At 36.4% G+C, this 25,844-nt stretch overlaps 2 protein-coding genes across 4 annotated transcripts in view; one reads left to right on the plus strand and one right to left on the minus strand.

The window, feature by feature from the left end:
- Nucleotides 1-2,270: 2,270 nt before the first annotated feature.
- Nucleotides 2,271-6,186, plus strand: RpS30 (ribosomal protein S30). Its single transcript, XM_034973140.2, has 5 exons — nucleotides 2,271-2,368; nucleotides 2,561-2,645; nucleotides 3,716-3,881; nucleotides 5,450-5,543; nucleotides 6,080-6,186. Exons 2-5 carry the CDS (start codon nucleotides 2,571-2,573, stop codon nucleotides 6,135-6,137), a joined length of 393 nt encoding a protein of 130 aa, XP_034829031.1. The 5' UTR covers nucleotides 2,271-2,368; nucleotides 2,561-2,570; the 3' UTR covers nucleotides 6,138-6,186.
- Nucleotides 6,187-8,444: 2,258 nt separating this feature from the next.
- Nucleotides 8,445-25,844, minus strand: part of LOC117986298 (monocarboxylate transporter 14) — a 42,635-nt gene continuing 25,235 nt past the window's right edge. For all 3 annotated transcript variants that reach the window (XM_034973134.2, XM_069501924.1, XM_034973133.2), the window contains 6 exons: nucleotides 16,204-16,292; nucleotides 15,275-15,390; nucleotides 14,091-14,276; nucleotides 12,821-13,843; nucleotides 12,577-12,702; nucleotides 8,445-12,031 (listed from right to left, as the gene is read on the minus strand). In XM_034973134.2, the coding sequence (XP_034829025.1) occupies nucleotides 11,880-12,031; nucleotides 12,577-12,702; nucleotides 12,821-13,843; nucleotides 14,091-14,276; nucleotides 15,275-15,390; nucleotides 16,204-16,292 (1,692 nt within the window). In that variant the 3' untranslated portion in view covers nucleotides 8,445-11,879. The remainder of the gene's footprint in view (nucleotides 12,032-12,576; nucleotides 12,703-12,820; nucleotides 13,844-14,090; nucleotides 14,277-15,274; nucleotides 15,391-16,203; nucleotides 16,293-25,844) is intronic.

The raw sequence follows: 25,844 nt of genomic DNA on the forward strand, positions 1-25,844 counted from the left end.
TCGAACAAAAAACAATTAAGTTTTGTTTTTGTACCTGATTAAATAGGTTTAATAAAACAAAAATGTATATGTTTATTTAATTTATTTGAACGAACTGAATATTTGAACGAAAATGAATATACATACTTTATATGCACACAAGAAACATATGAATACAAAAGATACCGAAAAAGGTGCCACAAAAGGCCATAATTAATCAGATTCGTCCATACTACTATTTTCACTGTCGTCACTGCTATCATCACATACATTAATAATTATATGTTCGTTTTCTATAATATTATCTATTTTCACATCTCTTTCATAATCTTCCCTTATTAATTTAACAGTTCTATTCACAACCTTTTCCCAGTCTCCTTTAGTCACATGTTCACAAGCTTCTTCTAATAATTTTAGCATTTTTTTTGTGGTAAATGGGGGTTCTGTATTGTGTCTTGCAGCATATCCCTTAATTTGAGCCCACACCAACTCAATCGCATTATACTCACAATGGTAAGGCGGTAACCGTATAACTCTGTGCCCATGTTCTAATGCTATTTCGTCAATGACGTATCGGATCTTGGTTGGTTTGTTTTCTTTTAAAAGACGTACTAATTCCGCTTTTAACATATTCATGTTTGCATCTACGCCATTTTTACGAAGCCATGCGACGATATCAGCTTTCTTTTGGGATTGGGCAGGTGGCTTGTCAATTTGCATCGAGTGGTATGGGGCGTTGTCCATAATTATAATAGATGGTTCAGGGAGGCTACACAACATTGAGGTAAACCATTCAGTAAACTTTTCTCCATTCATGTCTTCATGATAGTCTCCAGTGGTTTTTGACGCAAAAGCCATGAGAGAACCTTCGACAAACCCGTTGATGGTTCCGGCGTGACAAATTATAAGTCGCGATCCTTTTCCTACAGGAACTTTGGAAGTAGATGCTGCTGTGTCATCGTTCCAAGAACGGCCTACAGTATGGTTAGCATTAAGCCATGTTTCATCCAAGAACACAACATTTTGCCAATTTTTGATTTCTTTCACTTGCCGTAAAAAAGTATACCTTGCCATCGCTATATCAAATCTTTCCATCAATATTTTGCGTTTGTTACATTTTTTGTATCGAAATCCAATGGTCTTCAAAATCTTCGTTAAAGAACTTTCCCCACCGAAGAATAATCCAGCTTCCTTCAGTGAATGCACCAACTTTTTTCTTGTTGGATACTCCTTCTGTAAATAGTAGCCGTAAACATGTCTTCGGATAGCATCGGCATCAAAGCTATCGATGCCTACGACTGGTTTTGCTCGTTTTCCTCTTTTTTGGTGTGTGAAGTTTATTTTCTTCTGTGCCAGTCTCGCCATATTTTTTTTTAGTTATCCGTCTAACAGTTCGTTGTCCAATATTAAGCGCATCAGCTACGCGTTCAACCACTGACGTTATAGGTAAAATTGGCCCTCCATTTTGAGCTTCACGATCGAAATAGTTACGAAGGCGTATTAGGAACTCACGTGTCTGACTATTTAGAACAGTTCTCTGCGTACGTTCGGTCATATCGACGAAATCCACAACAAAGGGCTTGAACAGAGTCCAAATTAACGAGCAAGGGTCAACAGTAATGCAGTATCAATATTTGAAATCCAAAGCCAGGTCAAAACTATATCACAATCGCATTGCACTGACAGTTTATACTTTTCGAAGCAACGTCAATTCGAAACTGCTTTGTTTTGCATTGAGCATTGACGCGAGTTTGCCGGAGGTAGTAGTTGTGCTAGCCAGCGATCCTATGTGACGATCGTATTAGATTCCATTTTTAAAAATTTATTGATATTTTTTTGCGATTTCAGAGGTTTGTCCACATAGTGAAAATTGTTCATATTCACAAGTACATTCACCCCTTAAATGGTGCAAACTGATTTTTCTACACTTGTATACATTTAAGAAATCAATTTAATAAATAAATTTTGAGTCCTAAACCTAAACTACATTCGATAAAATTTATGAATCTCTGCACATCACTATCGTCAATAAAGTAATACAATTATTTCCTTCAAAGTCGTTATCAATTAATACGGAACTTCATGAGCGGACAAACGTCAAACCGGCCATCATAGCGTGCCGCTAGTTTAGCTAACTATACTTTTGTCTCCTAAAAAAAAAGCGTATTCTCTACCTACATCTTTACTTGTCACTTCCGTCCCTCTTTCGTTACAATGTTTGACACGTTTCTAAAGTTACCCGTGACCACTGATCTAATTCTGACTACTCCGCCGATGGACTCTGTTGGACTATTCCTAGATGATTTAGTATCAATATCCGAACTTGATAAAATCCGTTTCCCGTTCCGCCATGTTTGTTTCTTTCGTATGTCAGATTGGCTGATAATAGGTTAGTACGTCGCATTTTATTATTTTTTTCTGCGATTTATGCGGCCTATTCAAGTAAATCTTCAATTGAAATAATATTTGTAATTCAGGTATATCGAGTGTGTAAGTTTTTTTACAATTGCAAACTCATAAAGGTAGAAAATGTAAAGTTGATTGATTCTTAGTCTCAACCATGCTGTGCGTGTTATTCCAGAAACCTCAAGATGCAGTTGCACATCAGAGGACAGTCTACGCACATTCTTGATGTCAATGGAGAGGAGTCCATTGCTCAGATCAAGGTAATAATGCACCTAATTATTATAAGTACGATTGAACATACTCATAACCTAAAAGCTTGTTTTGAAACACTAGCACAAATTACTTAGCAAAGTTTCCCTAATTCATACATTAGAACAGCAATTTTTCACTGTTTATAAGTAGGTCCTATTGTCTAACTTACAAGTATGTAGGTACCACTAAGTACTACTTGATTTGATGTGGAGAATATCAAAGTGTGCTGCTGAAGTTATTATCACAACTTACTTTTATAACTTATTTTGCTATTGTAAAACCTTTAACCACTAGGCTATCACTGTAGCACTGTAATGGTTAAAGGTTCGATCTCCTATTTGGGAGGTCTAGGGTTGAATCCCAGGCATTCTTCTCCCAACTTTTTGGTATTTATATTTTGTATTTAAGCATTTGAATATCACATGCATAAACAGTAAAGGAGAGCATCGTAGGAAACCTACATGGCTGAGAGTTCTCCATAATGTTCTTAAATATTGTGAACTCTGTTCAATCTGCACTTGGTCATTTAGCATTAGTGATGTTCTGGATATCCGTATCCTTATTTGCAATAATCCGTGGGAGAAAAAAAGCTCTATCTGTTACATTTTTAGCAGATCGTTTACCTTATTAATTTTTATTATTATTATGAAATAATTCCAAATTGCACTACTAAACTTTGTGGACATATTTTTAAACTCAAAAGTTATCTATACTGACCAATGACACACTAAACTATAAACAAAACAAAAGATAGACCCGCACAATGCAACTCAAAACCTGCCATGTCATGCACAGCACTAAGTTGATTATCTTTCAAGGTCACACACACCAACATCGATTGAGTAAGAAAGTTAAGATCCGTAAAGGCAGATCTTGACGCTAATGATCTGTATCCGCAGATCTACATTTATAATGATCCGGCAATTACTTTGTCAGCATGGTGGGATGGTGTAAACTAAACTGACATTCTGAGGGCAAACCCACACTCAGTAGTAAGCTGTTGATGGGTTGATAATGACGATGATGATGGTCATCACAGGTATTGAAAAGCTTTTTATCAATTTTTTGTTGATTCCAGGACCGTGTAAGAGCACTCTCAGACGTGGGTGGTGAGGACTTCACATTGTCTGCATGTGGTGCCCCACTTGATGATGGTATCCTCGTGTCAGAACTGGCTTCCACAGAACTTGACCTGACCGTGCCACTGCTTGGTGGTAAAGTGCACGGTTCTCTGGCTCGTGCTGGTGAGTTTACTTCTCTTTTCATTGCAGCCTTTGATGAATTATTTTAAGATGAACTTATGGATGTCAGAGTCCAAAGTGGCTGGTTTATTCAAAATAGGTAATAAATTACACTTTTTGATGTTGCATTTGTAAGATGATATAGTGGTGATAATTTTTACGCGAACTTAAAACTAAAGCTACGAGGGTTCCAAACACGCCCAGGTCTGAGAAGAGCCTACAACAAACTCAGTCAGATGTGAAAAAATGTTCAGGAAAATACTCCCTCAATCACGATTGATGGTATATTTTTCATTTAAGTGATTTAAACTTTCTCTCTCTCTCTCCCTCTCTCTGGTCGTTCCTTCATTGCTGAAGATCGTGGTCCTGGCAACCTGCCCTCAAATGGATTATCTGTTTCCATCGGCTTCTGTCGGTGGCCATTTTCGCAATGTGATAAAATCCACACCTGCTGGACTCCTATAGCTGGTTGGACCACCTAGTTAGTGAGCGGCCTCTCGGTCTTTTGCCCTCAGTGTTGCCCGTCACTATGAGCTTTTCTAAGCTGTCATCCCCCCGCCGTATGATGTGGCCGAAATATGGAGCAATCGTTGGTAACATATGGAGGAGAGTCGAGCAGTGATTCCGAGTTGCGAAAGGATAGACATGTTTGTGCGCTTGGCAGTCCACGGAATCCGTAGCATCCGCCTCCAGCACCACATTTCGAACGCATCTATTCTTTGCCTTTCTCTTGCTTTGATAGTCTATGTCTCTACTCCATACATAAAAATTGGGAAGATTAAGGCACGAAACGAGCGAGCGATTTAAACTTTACAACACTACAAAACATTATTATGTTTAAATTGCAAAGTTGAATATCTCATTTATGCATTGTAAAACTTATTCAGCAATACATTAATGCAATATTGGAGCTAGTGCATGAATATGGGTCATATTCATAAATTGGTATCTCTTCTACTCTAGTTCATTTTATATCCACTTTCTTACTCATCAGTGAAAGATATTGCTATAATATGTGAATGTAACATAATTCTGTGGTACAAAATGATCGATTTAATCTATTTTATTGTATAAATAACAACAATTTTAAATTGTTATGTTTTGGTTTCTGAAAAAGACTATTTGGAAACCATATTGTTAATCACTTCAACAGTGTGAAAGGTTTTTTTACTGTTTCGAATTTTACCATCTATTTAAAAAATAGTTGAATTAAAAGTTCAGTATTTATTTTTCCAATAAGTCAAGTAAAGTGATAAAATATAATGTTTTTGCAGCAGTTATGCTTTTTATGATTTTGCATTAAATTGTATTGTTTTATAGTTTACAGCATTGTTAATTTAAGTGGAGTTTAGATAACATCATCCATGCTAATTTTGTTTAAGTGAAACTATGTATATCTGTCTGTTTGTTACATTTTCATGGAAATGAAAATTAAAGAGTTCTCATGTGACTTTTAAAAACATACTTGTGGACGAAATCGCAGGCTTATGAAGCTAATAATAAATAATTGTTGTTTTATAATTGTCACAATAAAGATTCAGTTTATGATATTATTGTTGTTTAAATTAAAGGTAAGGTGAAGGGACAGACACCAAAGGTGGAGAAGCAGCAAAAGAAGAAGAAGAAGACTGGCCGTGCCAAGAGGAGGATCCAATACAATAGAAGGTACGAATTTCTTTTATTTTTTCCATATTATAAATGCGAAACTGTTTGTTGGTTTGTCCTTCAACCACGTCACAATGGATTGAAGTGATTTTTTGCATGAGTTAAAGACTTGGAAAGTGACATATTGTGCTTCTTTTTATCATGACTAAGAACTGTGTATGGATTGGAAACTTATAGCAATCAAAATAAGTTGAGTTTCAGGCGGCATTTTATCACAGTATTAGATTATACCCGCGATGTCCACATGGTTTTTTTTTACTTACGACCTTTAGAAAGAGATAGCGGTTTCTTAAAGCGTTATCTCTGTTGTTGAGACCGACAAAACGACACAGGTATAATAGAGACAACGCTCTACAAAGCCGAAATCTCATTCTAAAGGTCGATGTACAATATTTCTTACCGGCTACTGTACCAGGCTGCTGATTCAACAACTTTTTGTCTTTCGTCTCGCGCGCACTGTCATTCCCACTTCACGATTCAAGAGCTTCCGTCAAATCATGAGCTTTCTTTTTACATGATTTGATTTTTTGTTACAGATTCGTTAATGTTGTCCAGACCTTCGGCCGTCGTCGTGGACCCAACTCCAACTCGTAGATCTATCGTTTGTAAATAACATGCAAATATAATAATTGATTTGCACCAATCCGATTTTTATTTATCTTCCTTGTCATTACCTAACTTGAGCTGATCTGACGCCTCAGACAATGTACGGTGGTACTACCAAATCCGTAGTACTACAGACAACTGTCAAGGAACCTAGAGGGTACTTTCCGTTTAGCTAGAATCATGAAATTTGGCAGGTAGGTAGGTCTTATAGCACGTAATGGGAAAAATCCGAAAACCGTGAATTTGTGGTTATATCACAAAAAAATGTGTTCATGAACAAATAATTAGTATTTTCAACTTTCAAAGTAAGATCACTATACCAAGTGGGCTATCATATGAAAGGGCCTTTACCTGCACATTCTAAAACAGATTTTTATTTATTTTTATGCTAAATAGTTTTTGATTTATCGTACAAGATGTCCAAAAAATAAAAGTAATAAATAAAAGTACAGGTTTTCGTACCGTACTAGCGGTACGGAAACCTCGGTGCGCGGGTCTTGGCCGGTTATTTTACTTTGTAGTGACTGGGAATCTATCAATCTAATTTTTATTGACCTTCGACCTTCGTGCCAAGGTTTAAGTAAGATTGGTCGTGTTCTACAGGTGTAACAAATAAAACTAAAAAATGAGTAAAAACAAAGGTATTTTATTATATTATATACGAATTTGCTGCGGACTTGTTATAGTGAATTTACCTTTTAATAATATAATACTTGCTTGCGTTATATTTCAGAAATAGGTAAGTCGGGAAAATAAAGCAAGCAGGTAAGTATTAGGTATAAATTTAATCTTATTGCTTTATATACAATTTGGGTGTGTGGAACCTTGACAAAAGAAGTCCAGTCTGGCTTCAAACGATTGCATTTTTTTTTATTCTTCAGTTCTGATAAGAGATTTGTAGTAACATGCCTATTTGAAATAAACCATTCGTATTTCATTTAAAATAACTAATATTAGTACATACAAAGCCATTTAGGCTATATTATGTTATATCACATAGAAAAGTAATATTGCTTATATTGCCAGTCCGGACGCTTTTCGACGGTAGTTACAAATTAAAATCCCAAATGTACATATTGCATTATATTATTGGCACTGTGTGTGGCATTGTACACATAATAATTAATAAATATTTTTTGTTCACTGAATATATTATGTGGAAATCATAGTCACTTTTAATGAACACTTAGTTTCTCGTAAAATATTATATAAGTATATCTAAGTAGTTTGTTGGGCCTTTGGTCCTTCGAGCCGGATATAATGGAGTAATAGAATAGCTGTGATTACCTAATTAAGTGGTTAGTTGAAAGCACTGAAATGGGATTTTTTAGGACAGATTCTATTATCTGTCCCAAAAAATCTATCGATCGAACTAATAGAATAAGGAATTAGTAAGCGTTGCAAAATAAACAACGAAGTGTGTTTTTGATTCAGTTTTATTGGGCATAAATCATAATTAATATGCATTGAAAAATTGCTATTTCGAAAATTATAGAATTTATTTATTCGATAATGGATAGGCTCAAGTTTAAATAAAACAAAGAAGGATCAGAAATCAAATAAATACGATTTTACAATCGGAACTACAATGACTATGATTTCTTATTTACTAAATTATACATAGACCACAGCCAGTCGTATTCTTAAGCTAATTTTGATTAAGTATAATAAGTCAAAATAATCTTATATAAAAAGTAAAGTTTATTGGGTATTTGGAACTTTCCCGCTTTATTTATCGTACCTTTCAAATCGATATGTAGCAAAACTATCATTTCGATATCTAAGTATCTAAAAATAAAGTAAGTATCACTTCATACAATAAGGCACAAACATTATAGTACTTAACAACATTATAATAACAATAACTACTTGTACTAACTTATGAATATCTAATACATACTAATTAAATCACTCATTTGCACTCGTGCAATATGCCTATACTTAATATAACAATAGTCTTACAAAGAGTACGCAGTAGGGTCATGTGTCCAACAATGGAACACTAAAAATTCAAAGACTCATACACCTTTTGCTTTTACAGATAGAAGTCCAATTTTTTTACAGATGTATAGGCAATTTTATTGGTTATCAGATGCCATTTATAGTTTTTTTAATTAATGTGCAATCAATCAGCAATAAATAAAAAAATAAAAAATGGGAAATGTTTCATTGTGTCCACAGTAGTGTACGCAATGAAACACCACTAATTCAACAATGAAACATAATTATTCATAGTGTCTGCCTCATCTTATTTTGTGTCATTTTGGATTAATGTGGGTAAATGACAAAAAACGATTGAGTTCAATCCAAAAGGTTTTATTCTTAATTTCACTTTAATCAGTCTACATTATCAGTCTATCATTAACATAGTAGACCTTCAGTTTTTTGGCGTCCAGTAAAACGAGCACGTTATCACCTTCTTGGGCTTTAGTACGCGCCATCTTAAACGAAAAATAAATAAAGATCGATTAATGTTACCTAAGTAAAATAAAAGTAAAATATTCTTTATTGTAACCAAATTTACATACCTACAGAAATAAACCTACAATAAAGATGTTTGTACCTATTGTTATAACGTGTTATGGTACACAATGAAACGAGATAGTACACATTGAAACAGTGTTTCATTGTGTCCATTGTGCAACTGTTTCACTGTGGACTACCAAGGTTTTTTTTACTAAACTCAATTTTTTTCTCACTAAATTGTAACACTTTAACATATGATCTATTGCACGTCAATCTATGAAATATCTTTATTGTTAGGTAATCATGAAAAATATGAAATTTCCAATCACTATTTAATGAAAAATCTACAAAGAATGCAGAAAATACTTACTTTTTGTCGAAAATATTAAAAATACTCTGCAAATACGTCTGCTCCCACGCGACACCGATGCAAACTGGGGTAGGGCGGGGGGTCCACGAGAGTGCCCTAACGCAATATATTGCACAATCTGGCAACGCCGCATTTTAGAGATTTCACAGTGTTTTATTGTGTACCACTGTTTCATTGTTGGACATCTGACCCTACGCACTATACTACAATAATAATTTTAGTCATCATAATAAAAGTTAATTTAGCACCATACACTGGCGGAAACGACCTTACAATCGAGTCGTATTGTATTTTAATTTGAAAAGTGAATGCATGTTAAAAAAGCCACGTTTACACTAATAATTTTTTGACTGCTAGAATGATTTAGATTAGAATAATTAGTAGGTACTTGTACCTAAGTTCGAATGACCACTGCGAAAACATCAAATCTACCAAAAATTGTTGTCAAATTATAAGAAACGAATATCGAAATTATCGTAAACCAACAAAAAATGGTTAGATTCAGAGAATCGTGATACAACCAACCAAGTACCATCAAATTCCGTCGGTTCCGCGATTTTGAACATAAATATTATGTTAAATGTAGGCATAAATATATTATATTTCTCCGTGTGTATCTATAGGTATTATAACGAGGACTACCTACATGTTATTAAATATATTTAATTAATTAATATGGAACGGCAAGGTTGGTAGATATTTTTTATTTGGCACCTTAGATCGGCACATTGAACAGTTGGCAATAATCGATTCGATCGAGCGTCGAATGTAAAAAACAAAACAAGTGTAAACGTAGCTTTTAGCCTGTGAACAGGCCACCGTTTTGATATGCCTAATAAATAACATTCTTTCCCACGCGAACATTTTATCGATGCAAATGTGGTTTTAAACTTTTATGATAATAAGGCCGGGCACACACGGAGACGGGATTCCCGTTGTATGTGGCCGCCCTAATTTGCTCTTTCTTTTACTTGCCTCCATTTGCATCAAAAATATTTAGATAATTCGTAAAAGTTAAAAAAGGCAAAGGTACGTATTGGTATCAGATCTACTAAGCATTTTCCGATTACCTACGGGATAAGGTAGCTGTGCTACTAAATATTTCGAGTCTTTGTACTATCTACTAATCCTATTTTAAATGCATTATTCCAACTCTAATGAGTCTTTGCATCAACATTGTATTCCTTTGCAGCATTGCCAATATTACTGCAAGGAATGCTTAAATAATATTATAACATAATATTGTATATTGGTAGGTATTGATTTTTTTAGGTCAATGATTTGCCGTTTTTATCCAGAATCATAACATTATAATTTATCTATCTATAGGTACATAATATAAAACCGTACACGCTACATTGACTGACTAACTGCCTGCCAGATATAAGATAACGGAGATTTTTAAGGAGTGTTCTAAGGAACGATTTTGAGAAAATCCAACGGATTTTTTTAAACATTAATTCACGCGGACGAAGTCGCGATAATATTAAGCTAGTTATGTAAACGGGTTTATATAGATACATAAATAGGCAAATCTCAAGTCAAGTTTAACTGACAAATTCGTAAATGGATACTATAAATTCGTAAATCGATATGGCAAATAGCTGTGATATTTTAAGTAAATAACTAAGTACAGAGGATATGTAAATATATGTATTTTTTTCCTAAAAGCCAATCTCAAAAAAAACAACTTTACAATTTTGTGTAACAAATGTAAAACAGACAGCACCTAAGTACAACTCGTATAAACGAATTATTTTTTTCTTTATACAGACCAAGGTACCTAACAGTAGGTACAGTACCTAGTACCTAATGTATACGTAAATAGTTATTATTATATCTAATTATCTAGGTATAAAAAGATTTTTATAAACATCCTGAATCTACCTACCTATATTATTTACTCGAAATCTCAACCAAACGAGTTACAAATTTAACTATAGGCGAAATTTTCGAAAATAGTTATGCGGCAGTGTTGGGATGGAATTACTTAAATTATAAATATAAAATCTTAATTAAATGATTAAATAAACATCAATAGCGCCCTAAAACGGACCATAGATATTAAAACTTATTAATAAAAAATAAAGACGGAGCGTCGCATTTGCATGATAGGGATTTTCAACATTCAAATCTCGATCCTTCCATCTTTAACCTACCTACTCATTTAACCTTTAGCTGAGGTCAATTTTATTTTATCTCTAAAGTTTTCACTTCAATTAGGTTTAGCCAATGATATTATTATGTACTTACCTATATGTAAAAAAAGAAGATACGTTACGCAGATAGCTCTTTCTACTCTCATAGCGTTTTGAATCAGCTAGAACGGATTTTATATTTCATGTAATAGTTATGAACGTAACATATCTATGGTATAATAATATCATTGGATTTAACAGAAATCATTATAAGTATTACTATACCAGCTTCCCACGGTGCGTGATATTGCGGACGGACGCGGACCAGTCCGTACCGAGACGCACCATGGGAAGAGTATCTTCCGTGATAGCGCAGACACGTGACACGTCGCACTCGTCTCCCGAGCATGGCGCGCGGTGCGTGGCTGTCCGTGGTCGTCGGGCGTGCGTGACAATCCGCATAATCACGCACCGTGGGAAGAGTATCTTCCGTGATAGCGCAGACACGTGACACGTCGTACTCGTCGCCCGAGCCTTGCGCGCGGTGCGTGGCTGTCCGTGGTCGTCGGGCGTGCGTAACAATCCGCATAATCGCGCACCGTGGGAAGAGTATCTTCCGTGATAGCGCAGACACGTGGCACGTCGCACTCGTCGCCCGAGCCTTGCGCGCAGTGCGTGGCTGTCCGTGGTCGTCGGGCGTGCGTGACAATCCGCATAATCACGCACCGTGGGAAGCCAGTACTAGGATGTCAATCTTCATACTTTCGGTGAAGCAGCGAGTTTGTTCCTCGCCTTTTCCCACCGGCTGATGTAGTCGATAGGGTAGCACATGAGAGCGGAGACGAGCAGGAATCCTCCAGATACGTAGAAGGAGATGTCGTACTCACCCGTCAAATCCATAAGGGCGGCTGTAAATAGGGATGGAAGTTACACATCAAGTCTATCACAAACATATTTTCAAAAAACATTCGAAATTTAATTTGAAAAATGTTTTCATAAAACATTCGAAATTTAATTCGAAAACATAGTTTCGTTTGTGATTGGTTGGCGTCTCAAAATGGTTGACACCCACTGAGATTTTTGTCTTAGTCATTTGTATGGGATTACGTAAAAGAGAGAGCGCTATACTAGCTTCTTTGCGTGGATAGAGTATAGATGATGCTCACGACTTCGTGCTCGTGGATTTAGTTAGTAAAAATCATGTAGAAACTGTGATTTTCTGGAATAATTAGTAGCCTATGTCCGTAGTCAGGATGCAATCTCTGTACCAAATGTTAAAATCGGTAAATAAAGGTAACATAGGTACAGACAGACACTTTCTCATTTATAATTATTTTAGTATGGATTTAGTAGAATAGACGGTTGTAGATGGGTTTTATGTAGCTATACCAAATCCAAGTCTCTTTAGACTTAAGTAGGTGAGTAATTAATAAACACGTGTTCCAATACTCACCAGCGATGGGTCCGCCGAGTAGTGCCCCGAAGCCCTGGAACAGCAGGAAAAGGCCGAAGCAGTTGGTGAGCTGCTCTAATCCAATGTACTCCACTACCAGAATCGAACGCAGGGACGCGAAGCACGCTGCCAACAAACAAACGATTGGTCCCACGAAATTGAGTAGAATAATAAACTAATACTACAATATCAATAGATATTCATTGACTCTAGGTATAGGTTCCCTATCGTAATTTCTACTTACCCACAGCAAGTCCAAATATCGTGCAGTATCCAAACTGATAGAAATCGCTGAAGTATAATCCACTGAGCATGGTAGCGATTCCCCCGGCAGATAAGGCAATGTTGTTCAACCACAGCGGCGACACTTTCGGCATCGACGACACCAGCCCGCAGGCGACACGTCCCATTATATTCGCTATTCCGATTGCAGACACCAACAATACGCTGGTCTCTTTACTCATGCCATTATCTTCTGCCCTTTTCGCCACATACATGTAAGGTACGAAGAAGCCCAGCATCGTGAAGAAACCGCTGATAGCGAGAATGACGAACGTCGGAGATCGGAAGAGGCTAACGTCCAACATCGTAGCTAAAGCACGCTTAACGGCTTCAGGACACAATTTGCATTTGCCAGAAGTTTCCTCTTGAGCATCTTCCTGCGTGGGGACGTGAGTCACGGCTAAATGGTAGCCGAGGGAGGTACGGGAAGTAAATTGCGGAAGTCTAGCCAAACTGCCGCCGAAGAAAATGTCGTCACGGTAAAACGGTCGGGCGACTAGATCGACATGAGAGCGACGTGACCTTGCATCTCTCGTGACGACTTTAATGGGACTCGAGATGAGAGGTTCGACGTTGTCAATGTTACTGTTGGAGTCTTCTTGTTCGTCTTTCTCCGCAACCGGAACGGCAATGAACATCGGTTTGTTTCCGAGGTGGTTCTTCAACGTCCCCGCAGTTGCAGAGGATCGTCTGCTAATATGCGAGTTGCTACCGCGGAATACTTCTTCGGCGGTCGGGTAGCGCGTGTTGCTCGCGACGCCCATCCACGTGTGGGGACTGACTTTGTTTGTGAACCTCATTTCAGGTGGCATAGAGATTCCGGAATCGAGTTTACTATGAAGTTTGAGCATCGAGTTTAATTTTTCTACAGCTTCTTCGTGGCGGCGAGACGCGTCATCTTCTTCGACTTGATCGGCCAAAGTTACTCTGATCGGTTTGATTGGTCTGAACAGTGCGCCGAAAACGACGCATAGTAGAATAAATCCTGAAACCAAAGAAAATCTTTTAATAAATCATCGAAATCATTCGAGAACACAGTTTTTTACTTCTTCTGAATAGAGTGCCTCATCATAGTCATAAGTACCTACCAACTATTTACCCTTAATCCTACAGTAGAGGAGATTGTCTATTCTGTACCAGTGAGTGGCACTCTTGCCAGCTTTATAAAAATAGACCTCTCAAAAGGTTGCCTTAAGCTAAACCAGAACCAATAGATGTTTAAATATCGATACCTGCGTGTATAACGACGGTGGTGTTCCAGTCGTAAGTGGACAGCAGATACTTGGTGAGGGGCGCGAACACGAAGGTGCCAACGCCGGAGCCGCAGAGCGCGAGGCCGGTGGCGAGCGCGCGCCAGCGCTCGAAGTAGAAGCCCACCACCAGCACCGCTGGCATGTAGATCATGCACAAGCCGATACCTGCGCAAAAGTCAAACGTCATTAAATAACAAGCTACTACTTTTATTTTTAATAAAAATAGCGCGCAAACGAGAAGTCGGGTCACCTGATGATTAGCGCCGTCCATGAAGATTTGCAAAATCAGAGGAACTGCCAATGCGTTGCCGGCTTACAGGAGATTGTTGATCCGCCCTAGTGGGAACACCGCCGAAGGGTAGGGGTTCCACAGTTTGCCTGTGCGTGGAAAAAAGATCTGGGGCAGTCGAAGTACACCAGGCACCCGGGTGGTGGTGGTGAAATTGCTTACAGTGGCGTGCGGTACGGTAATACTATTATGTCAATTCTCAAAAAAGTCATTGAGTTTTTCTGTCTAGAGATTCTCAGTAGCCGCCTAAAGTTGGGAAATGGGAAGTTAGTGGTGTTACACCCCCGTGTTTACGGAGAACACATAGGTGCTTAAAGCCTGACGTGTGTGTATTAGTCCTGGGTCCAATCTCTCCCGGTCATGTCGGACTGCTTTGGCCGAAATTCGATCAGGAGACTAACTATGCCACAGGAAAGACAGAAAAATACCCGACATGAACATATTTTCATCCAACCATGAATCAACTCAAAAAGCTCTAGAGTTGATTCATGATGGTTGGATCATTCACAAAGTTTTAGATAGGTAGGTACAGGCTACAGCTGTTACTCCAAAAATAAGTTTTTAATCTGTCAAAGACCATAAAACTGTCATACAACTGATCAGTCAGTCAGTCAGCTTTTCCTTTTATATAATACTAGATGATGCCCGCGACTTCGTCCGCGTGGATTTAGGTTTTTGAAAACCCGTGGGATCTCTTTAATTTTCCGGGATATAAAGTAGCCTATGTCCTTCCTGTACCTTCGTCAAAATCGGTTGAACGGTTGAGCTGTGAAAAGCTGACAGACCGACACACTTTCGCATTTATAATATTAGTATGGATATAGAAGATTAACTAGCTACTTAGTCGCTTTTAATCATAACAATTGAAACCAACCTCCCACGATGCCATAAACCAGATAAAGATACTCGACACTGGTCGCATAGTACGAGAGAGCGAACGCGACACTCGCTAGAACACTGCCGATTATGGTCACCAACCGGAAACCGTATCTGAAAACAGAAATAAAATATTATTATGCTATAATAAAATACTATAAACAAGTACTTACTGAGAAATTCGTTCGCAACATCAAAACGAGTTTGATAAGAAAATTTTGATGTAGGCACTAGAATTAACGTAGACTATACCTACAATTTAAAATTATTGTAGGTCTATGAATTTTACAATTTAAAATTGTTGTAGGTCTATGAATTTTAAATTTGATAAACCGGCCAAGTCTGGGTTGGACTCGCTGACGAAGGGTTGAGTTTCGTACCATCGTACCTACAAGAAATAACACTTAATAATTTTTAGAGTTCAAAATGAAATACAAATAAGATTATATTCGACTTTAATTGTACTTAGTATAGGTTTCGCAATCTGTCATACAAGTAATTCTTTCTTACAGCCGAAAACTATCCAAAACTTTATTTCGGATATTTTTTTATTTCGGATATCCGATAGTTTCGGTTACGGATATGGATATCCATAACAACACTAATCTAAACAATGGTGTTATTTTGTTTTCATTGTCGAATATCTGTCTAATCTGTCTGGTGGGAGGCTTCGGCCGTGGCTAGTTACCACCCTACCGGCAAAGCCGTACCGCTAAGCGATTTGGCGTTCCGGTACGATGCCGTGTAGAAACCAAAGGGGCATGGGCTTATTAAAAACTGCCATACCCGTTCCAGGTTAGCCCGCTACCATCGTCACTTACCACCAGGTGAGATTGCAGTCAAGGGCTAACATGTATCTGAATAAAAATAAATTTAAAAAAAATCTTTTCATAGGTGAAATTCTTAGAAGAATAAGGTCTTACTTACTTGTTCGCTAAGGCAGAAACGAAGGGACCCACTAAAAGGTAAAATCCAGACAGCAATGAGTTTACCGGCGCTACTTGACCTTTGCTAGCCTGTCAACAAAAAAAAAATGGAAATTGAAATAAGTAAAAGATCATAGAGAAAGACACAAATTAGATATTTTTCATTTTTTTCTTTAAAAAGAATATTAGCCATTGTTAATCAATACATTCCGCCCTTTTCCCTAAAACTAAGAGTAAAGTTTATGTTAGGAGATGGGCACCACAATAATCCATTATCCAACGCAATTTTATACCCATGCATGGCAGGTTTTAATTTTCAGTCCACCCCCTTCGAGCTTTTGAGGCCGGTGTTTTATTTGTTTGTTACCATTTTCTTTTAAAATTACTAGGTTCATTTTGATGCAATTTTTCAAAGACATCATTGCTGTGGAAATTTTTTAACTATGCCATGTATATACATTTCTATTGTTGTTATTCATTCATATTTGTAGAAAGTAATCTGAACATGTTTATGTAGTCTTTTGTGTACATAATATATTTGTACCTAGAATACACATTCTGACCCTTGAACGGAAAAAAAAAACTATGCCATTGTATTTGCTACGAAAACCAACGCACAATATCCTACCAAACGTTGCGCATAGGTATCTACCGATTTGGAAATATAATAAATTGTACAAACTACACCTACTATCGTATAAAGGAAATCGCAATTCGGAAATATGGTTAATTAATATTGACCTAATGAAAAACCAAACTGTTTTAGCTCATTATATATTCGTGATTATTTTGATATTACAACTTCCTGTTAAAAGCCACATCCTCTTACCATATTACACGTAACACTACAACACGCGCATATAAGTCATATTATTACCTACCTAATCTATTTGTTTTATTTATATTAATATTACTTATAATTATTGTTATTGTAATGTAGAATGACACGGAGTGGATAAATTCTAAGTTGAGAACTAAAAAATACTACTTTTATTTTATTTTAATTATAATAATAGATAGGTACCTACTGCTCTGCACTGATGTACCTATATACTTAGTTATAGTTATTTTATATGCAAGGTTTGTATTGAATTCCGAGCCAGCGAAGGATTCTAAGGTTGAACCACGGGTGAAGTGAGTGGTTCTAAAATGGAATCCTGAACGTAGCGAGGAACTCAAAGGCTCGAGCGCAAATAAATTTGCGAATTTGTACACATTATGTACACCAATGTTGTACACGTACGTAGGTAAGCAAAGTGGAACTGTCAACTTCCCCGATACGTATTACTTATTTCCGCTTAAGATGCTTTCTCGTTGACCCAGTGGCCTTGTTTGGTGACAGTGACAAGTCCAACAACTGACAACTTCGTTTACACACGTTATATGCGTATGATTTAATTTAAAAAGAAACTTAAGAAATCTTCGTATCATGCGGTAGACGGGCTTATAATATCAAAGGCCCGCTATTTTTTGTGCTCGTATGCCATCTTTACATCTGTCAATTAAAGCAAAAGTGAGCGATACGAGTATGCTGCGGCTAGAGCAACTTTAGATCAAGGATCTATAACGTAGGTTATGGTAGGTATGGTAGGATTTTAGAATTATCGAAAAACCTATGGACTCTGTGACAAGAATATTATGTACTTAATATTTGAGTCTCCTGCTTTATTGTATTGCCAATATACACTATCTACCCTAATATTAGAGGTAAAGTTTGTATATCTAAGTTTGGATGAAGTAATCTCCGGAACTAATGACACAGATCCTTTTCAGAAAATTCCTTCACTAGCTACATAATTCCCGAGTGCTATAGGTAAGTTGGCTATAAATTATTATATCATGAAGTCGCGGGCAAAAACTAATAAAATAACAAAAAGTACCTATTAAAGTATTAGTAAAGCTCTACATATCATTTACTTCGATAACCACAGTTATATATCGTAAAACTGTGAACGTAAGTTAATTATTACCAACGTTCCGGGTTTGCGGGATTCAACAAAAACAAATAATTAATAATAATACGTATTTGGAGGTCTATGTTCTTCTTACTACCTTTATATAGGTATTTAGTTAGGTAAGTATGTATTGCGAACACTGATAAAATAGAGAGACGAATGCGGTCACAATCGATGTAAGGTATAGGGAAGCCAACTGAACGATGCATGTATTCACGTCACAGATATTGTTATGCACGGACGTCGACCTCTTTGCGAAAATACCTAATAGTACTCACCTACCTACGTCATGAAAACTTCATTTATAAAAAATCTTTGCAAAAATGGGATTTGGTTTGTTTTCTTACCAACCCGTTGTATATTGTACACTAGCTGATGCTCGCCTACACAAATTTTAAACTCCTATTTCACCCCCTTAGGGGTTGAAATTTCAAAAATCCTTAGCGGACGCCTACGTCATAATACCTATCTGCATGCCAAATTTTAGCCCGATCCGTCCAGTAGTTTGAGCTGTGCGTTGATAGATCAGTCAGTCAGCCAGTCAGTCACCTTTTCCTTTTATACATATATTTAAATTGTAGGTACAATGAAGTATCAAGTACCTTAGTAACTATTTGGTAGGTTTTTATCCATATTCTTTTAATAGTTTAACATTGTGTGTAAATATGTCAAGGGCTTTTGTAACATAGAAACTTATAAATAAATCTACCGTACCGTTTTACGATTCATTCGATGTTTTTCCTTTAAGTGCATAGTGCATACCTGTGCAGAACTAGTACCGTAACGCTTTAACAAAGCCTTTCTTCCATCTAAACCAAAAAGCGATGCGATTCCTAAAGCGTGCTGCAACGATCGCTTCGCCTGAAATTCATAATAATCAATCCTATCTGTCGATCTGTCGATAGGTTACTTAGAAACGTTGTTATATTTGTCAAAAATTGTATGATCTTTTTTGCCAATTAACAAATTCGTCGGTAGATAACTTATCAATAGATTACAGTTAGATCGGTAATAATTAATTTCGGCTGTAAATAGTACCTACGTACTTAAAACAAGTTGGTAGGCAAGTAAATAACAGACAAGATGTCTACTGTCTAGTGTCACCTAGTACTTAGTAATGTGAAGGAGGCCAAAGACGTAAAGTCTTTTCTTTATATAGTAAAGAAATTATAAATACATTATGTAGGTACACTATGAAAAAGAAATAAATAAATAATCAGCATAATATTCGCAGCCAGGCGGGCCCGATAAGGCTGAAGGTATTTATTGAAATAGGCAGAATTTAAGTGTACCTAGATATCTATAAGTTCTATAAGTGCTTCATTTAGTGTTATAGCTTTTGCTGTAAAAGAAGCCTTAACTCGACGTCTAGACAAACTCGTGTTTAATACACTGCTATTACCGTTTCGTTTCGTATAACCATAAAAGTGAACTTTCATAGGAAAGTTTTATGGTCTACCGTTACTCGTAAGTCGTATATTATACGTGAAGGAAGTCCCTTTTTAGTTCCGTATAAGGAAAGTGGAAGATTTATGGAGAAATGAACTTTGATTTGTAATTATAAAAGATTTAGATTTAGATATTATTATTATTATTTATTTATTTTTAGTTTTATATCAGTAGGTAGTGGAAACTGATCAAATATGATACCTAATCTCGATAATCTTCATTGAATTGTATACCTACACTATTTAGGAAGAAAATGAAGAATCCTGAAAATCAAATTTTCAAATTGTTATTCTAAATGTTTTCCATATTTAGTGAAGTAGGTATTTAGTATTTTTTTCAATGACGATTAGAATTTGTTGTAAAAGTTTGCAGTAGGTAGGTTATTCTTTATCAAATCCTAACCCGTAGGTACCTACCTAATTATATCTTAAAGCTTAAAGGAGATTGCCCATTTTCTTAGGAGCTTTGCCCCCCCCCCCCCCCCCCCTAATATAATTGTTATGTCACCATGGCTTTAATTTTATTTAGTTGACAAATAATTACCGTTTTATATTCTGCAAACGATTTCCATTTATTCATCCTCGTTATAAAGAAATCTTATTTTTTAAGTTGCTGATATTGAGGTTATTACTTCTTCAAAATAAATGGATATTTACGATTCTAACTATAATTGTGGATATTTTCAATAATAGAGTGAAAGAAAAGTCGTAAAACATATATCGCAAAAAAATAACACTTTTTTTTTAATTAATTTAAGTTTTGACACGGCGCGGAGCGCGGCGCCACATAAGAAGGCCCGTTCACGGGCAATCTCCTTTCTGATATTCTAATTACCGATACCTACCTACTCTCAGCTGAAACTTTTTAGCGTGCGTATATTTGCCCATTGCGAAGTACGGAGTTAAGGTAGTTAAGGTAGTCATGTGGATATTTACTATTTGGACGTAAACAAAGTTTACTCAAGTAATGATACATGCTTTGCCAGGTCATTCGCCATCTGTTATTATAACGGGACTAAGCTTAGGTAATAACTTCTGTCTATTTAAAGGCCATAGGTAGGTAGGTACCTATCGATACACAAGCCTTGCTTTTATGTTATTCTTATTGGAAAAAGATGTTTGTTCAAAAGAAAGTGTGATTTATGTACTTACAACTGTCGCGATCTCACCTGCGTCGTTATCGCATAATAATATCTACTCGTGAAGTTGTGACATACAAAAATTTCAGCCATTTGATACTATGAGATCCCCCCCTTATCACATTTAGATCATATTTGTCAAAAAAATTATGCGTTAGGTATAGGTTATTAATAATTATGAAACCCTATAAAGAACTAAGTAACATAACATTCTCTCTAACATTCTCTAGAAGGGTATTGAAAAGTAGTAAAAAAACCAACCAAGTGCGAGTCACACTCGCGCACCGAGGGTTCCGTACTACAGCCGTAATTTTTTCGACATTTTGCCGATAAATCGAAAACTATTATGCATTAAAAAAAAATACATAAAAAAATTACATTACATAAAAATAAATAAAAATCTGTTTTATTATAAGAATATACAGGTAAAGAAAGCCCTTTAATATGATACCCCTCTTGATATAGTTCCTTGATATAGATACCTCAGCTTACTTTGAAAGTTGAAAATACTAATTATTTGTTATGAGTTTTTTTTTGTGATGTAACCACAAAATCACGATTTTCGGATTTATTCCTTTACTAGTGCTTATGATTTTAAGCTTATTCCGTGGTTTAACGACATATTTTAATGTAGATAACGGGTACATATCACGATTAATTTTGAGCACGTGTTGTGGTCACGACGGGACCACGACCCGTGCAATTGATAAATTGTGCGTGGGATGATAGTTTTTGATTTATTGTGCAAAATGTCGAAAAAATACGACTGTAGTACGGAACCCTCGGTGCGCGAGTCTGACTCGCACTTGGCCGGTTTTTTATACCTAAAAATCAAAGAGTCACTTTGGCTTTGGACTAACAGCTAACTATAACATAATTAATATAGACTATGGTAGGTAATTTTATTTATATTGCTTAGTCTTACGTTTACATTATGTAGAATATTAAATTAATACGGCTTATATATTAGGTATAGTGATTTAATGAAACAACTAAATATTTACTTACACTTGTTTTTTACCTACTTACAGAGTTTTATTAAAGAAATCACAATAATATGCTATATGCATATTGCATAATCATGGTATCAATAAATATATTTTTCATTCTGTTTTTCACTTAGCAAACATATTTACGTAACAAACATAATTATAATTATGTTTATGTTTTCAGCATAAGTATAATTTATTTGAATACTTAAACATTTAAATCTGCATTTCTTGTTTACGTTTATAAGTCTGTAAACATCCTGATTGGAAATACATAATATATGTAGGTATAAACTCACGTTTTACTGATTTTGTCATAAAAATATTATTTTATTTGCAATTCGATAAAAACTCTTGAAGGTTAGTAAATTAGTTTACTGAGTCGGTGACTGTACCTATTGGCTCTTTTAGTTAAAATTATGATTGCAATATCATGTCAGACTCGCTTATCAATATAATATCATTCTATTCCGACTAACTAAAATATTTTTGAATGTAAACAATTACCTACTTTTGAAATATAAGAAAATACATTACAAACAAACATCCTTGCCTTCTTCGAAACGAAGTTTGGCGGTCATCGATACGAATACGAAAAGCTGTTCTGGCTAAGCTACTTATACGTCAAAAAGCACACCTTCAATTGATATTAGAAATATAATATCTCATACTTAGAAACTTTATAGCATAAAGATAAGACACTTAAGTATCTTTAAAGAAATAATTAGCTTTGCTCTATAAAGTTAAGTAAAGTAAGTAGGTATATTTACATTTTCAATGGTAAAGTAGGTAACAAATTATTGCTGTCGCGACATCAATTTAGTTTTCACAGCACATAGGATTTTTAAATACGTTTGGATAGGTAAGCATATTCTACTGAACTCCGTTTATGTTTTGTAGATTTCATTAATTTAACGCTCAATACGTCAACAAGTTTTATTTTGTTATTAATAAATAAATAATAAACGCCTAATAACTAATTTATCATAAAACGATGCACATAACCACAGGATTGCCTTTCGTGTTAACAGTTTTCGTATTATCGCTCATGTAACGACATACTGTCTGCATGCTGACAGAATCTGGCAATAACTTGAAATCCACTCGATTCCTCTTATTGATACAGATCAAAAAAGCAAGAATGCCGATTCGAGGCCGGCGCGGCGGTACGTTGCCCTCATGGTTTGTGGACTGTGGGAGTGCTTAATTCTCGGATTACTGTACCTACTCCTACCCAGTCGAAAGCTCAAAATTTTGTTTTAGTGCGACACCAAAATCATCATCATCGATTCATCATCATCATCATCACATCACCGATCAAAATCATCGAAAAGGAAGACTAAAGTCTTTACTGCACACAAGAAAAACACAACGAAATTAAAAACTAACACAATTGCATGGAATTACGGCGTTATTGCCTAAACACCAGGCAACTAGGCAGACAGATGGGAGGAGAGACAGGTGTGACAGGTACGCGCATAGTAGCTAAAGGTATAGTTTTCAGGTGACTTAGACAGAAATAAGTAACTCCGCCAATGTCAGGTAAGAAGGGAAATACACGAATTAATCCTCAATAGCTCAACGGTCAGAGCGCGAAATGAATGGGATTAAAATCTGAAAGATCGACGATTCAAACTTCAAGCACTATCCGTGGGCCCTTACACTATTGCAATACCTACTTCCAAAATCTAGTACAAACTTTCTGATCACGGATACCTAAATAGGTATAGATAATTTGAATAACTAACTAACACTAAAGTCTATTAAATAATAGACTTTAGTGGTGTTTAACATGGCTAGTAGGTATATATTTTTTATTTAAATTAATAACGTGTATTGGATTTGCAGGTTCAATGAAAACTTTAGTGACTCCTAGATAAACTTTAGCTACATTTTCATTGTACCCGTTTAGCAGCCCTTGGAGAGTGTCTGTGGAATATTTCCATTTTCCACGTACTCATTTATAGGAGGAGGCAGCTAGCAAGGCGGGGTGGCGTAAATTGTGTAATTAATTGTCCCGTGGCTACCCGCAAGCCGCCCGTTGCGACCGCAACTCTTTCTGACGTCATATTTTTCTTGGTAAGCTTTGAACTAGTCTAGATAGGTAGCTCGAAAAGAAAATGAATTTCCAACAGGCCAAAAAGGAAAAAAATTAATGTACCTATACACTACATAGACGAAACTGTTAGATTTTTGTTTTAATTTTCAAAGTTGTCATTTTCATGAGTCCTGAAGTCAGATACCTATCTAAAAATCTCTAGGCTTTTCCTCAGGTATCGCATCAGATTTTGCATTAACTCTCAAGTAACTTTGTCTTTTAAGCCAATGGACAGAGCCGACAAACCTTTGGAACTATTTGCCAATCAAATAGGATCAAATGAAAAACAAGAAACATGAATGGGTCCGATCTCGCGTAGGCGCCGGCGCGGTCGAGGCCTTGGCCTTAACATTATGGTAATCGCCGGTAGTCGACATTGTTGTGGCGGTCGGCAAACGCCTGTCTGAGTCTGAGCTGAGAGAATTCCACTTCAAGTCTTTCAAGTCTTATTGTAATTACTGAGAAATGAGATTTATAAAAAACACTTTATAGAATTCAACTTTTGAAACGCGACGTCCATTGCTCGTGAGTCGTGACTTAGGCATTTAGGAACGTGTACATCAGATGTTTGACGTATCTACTTACATCAGCTATGGATTAAATGATTATAAAAAGCAGTGATAGCCTAGTAGTGGTCAAGACGTCGGAGGGTCCGGGGTTCGATCCCGGGGACCTCTAATTTTTCAGCTTGCTTGAACGGTGAAGGAAAACATCATGAGGAAATTTGCATGCCTGAGGGTTTTGGTTTTGCATAATGCTCTCAAAGGTGTGTGAAGTCTGCCAATCTGCACTTGAGCAGCGTGGTACACTATGGCTAAACCCTTCTCATTCCGAGAGGAGACCCGTGCTCACTTGCTCAGTAGTGAGCTGGCGATTAGTTGATGATGATGATTATTATGACGAAATTATTATTAAAAAATATTTTAAAAAGTTAATTTTCATGCCATCTATGCATCGTATTTGTTACTATAGTAGCCAGCTTGGGCCAGAGCCCAGAGTTAGACTTTACTTAGGTACCTATTTGTGTTGTGAATAATAATTGTGATTGCTTGATATCGAATGACGGGGCCAATGACGTAGGTCAATAAAGGCAGTTTTATTACATTTGTCGGAAATAACTAAAATGAAATACCAAACTTATTTCCGACAGATGGATATAATATTACTTCTCATGGTAATAGTAAACTCATATCAATATTGCTGCGATGTATTTTCCGAGCGATAGAAAATGATACTGGCATTTTTCCAAGGTTACTCTTGAAACTGGGTCACAATAAGGCAGACTGGTAATTATCGGCTTTCCGCTAATAGAAATATGACACAAAATATGAAATAATATGTCTATGTATAAGTCTCGGGCAACGGTCCACACGTTGGACTGGAGTACCTAATTGCTTGCTGATGGACTTAGACTAAACACGACAGACATGTATGGATATAACAACAATACTATGTTCCCCACATTGTGTCGGAAGAGTCGACGTCCGCCTCTTATTCGGTGGTCGGAGGTTCGATCCCGGGCACGCTCCTTTAACTTTGGGAGTTGTGTGCGTTTTTAAGCTATTAAAAAACACTTGGTTTAACAGCGAAAAAAAACCATCCGAACGTGAGGAAATCTGCATGCTTGAGAGTTCTCCATAATGTTCTCAAAGATGTGTGACGTTTGCCAGTCCGCGCTTGACGGACTATACACCCTTCCATTCTGAGAGGAGACCAGTGCTCAGTAGTGGGTCGGAGATAAGTTGATTGTGATGTTGATGATTGTGTCGAAAAACGATAAAAGAAAACATCATGAGGAAACTTGCATGTTTGAGACAAAATTTGCAGTCCGCACTTGCCCAGCTGGTGTCTAGCCTAAAGTTTAGGCTATAGTCAGGTATAGAGTTTAGGCCCCAAACTCTTTTCATTCCGAGAGGAGATCCATTTACAGTAGCAGGCTGGGTTGAAAATTGAGATGATGGTGATGATGATAATGGTTGTATAATCTACAAAGGGTTTGCTTATCTAATCTGT

The sequence above is a fragment of the Maniola hyperantus genome, chromosome 11 (assembly GCF_902806685.2).
Source record: "Maniola hyperantus chromosome 11, iAphHyp1.2, whole genome shotgun sequence".
Lineage (NCBI taxonomy): Eukaryota > Metazoa > Arthropoda > Insecta > Lepidoptera > Nymphalidae > Maniola > Maniola hyperantus.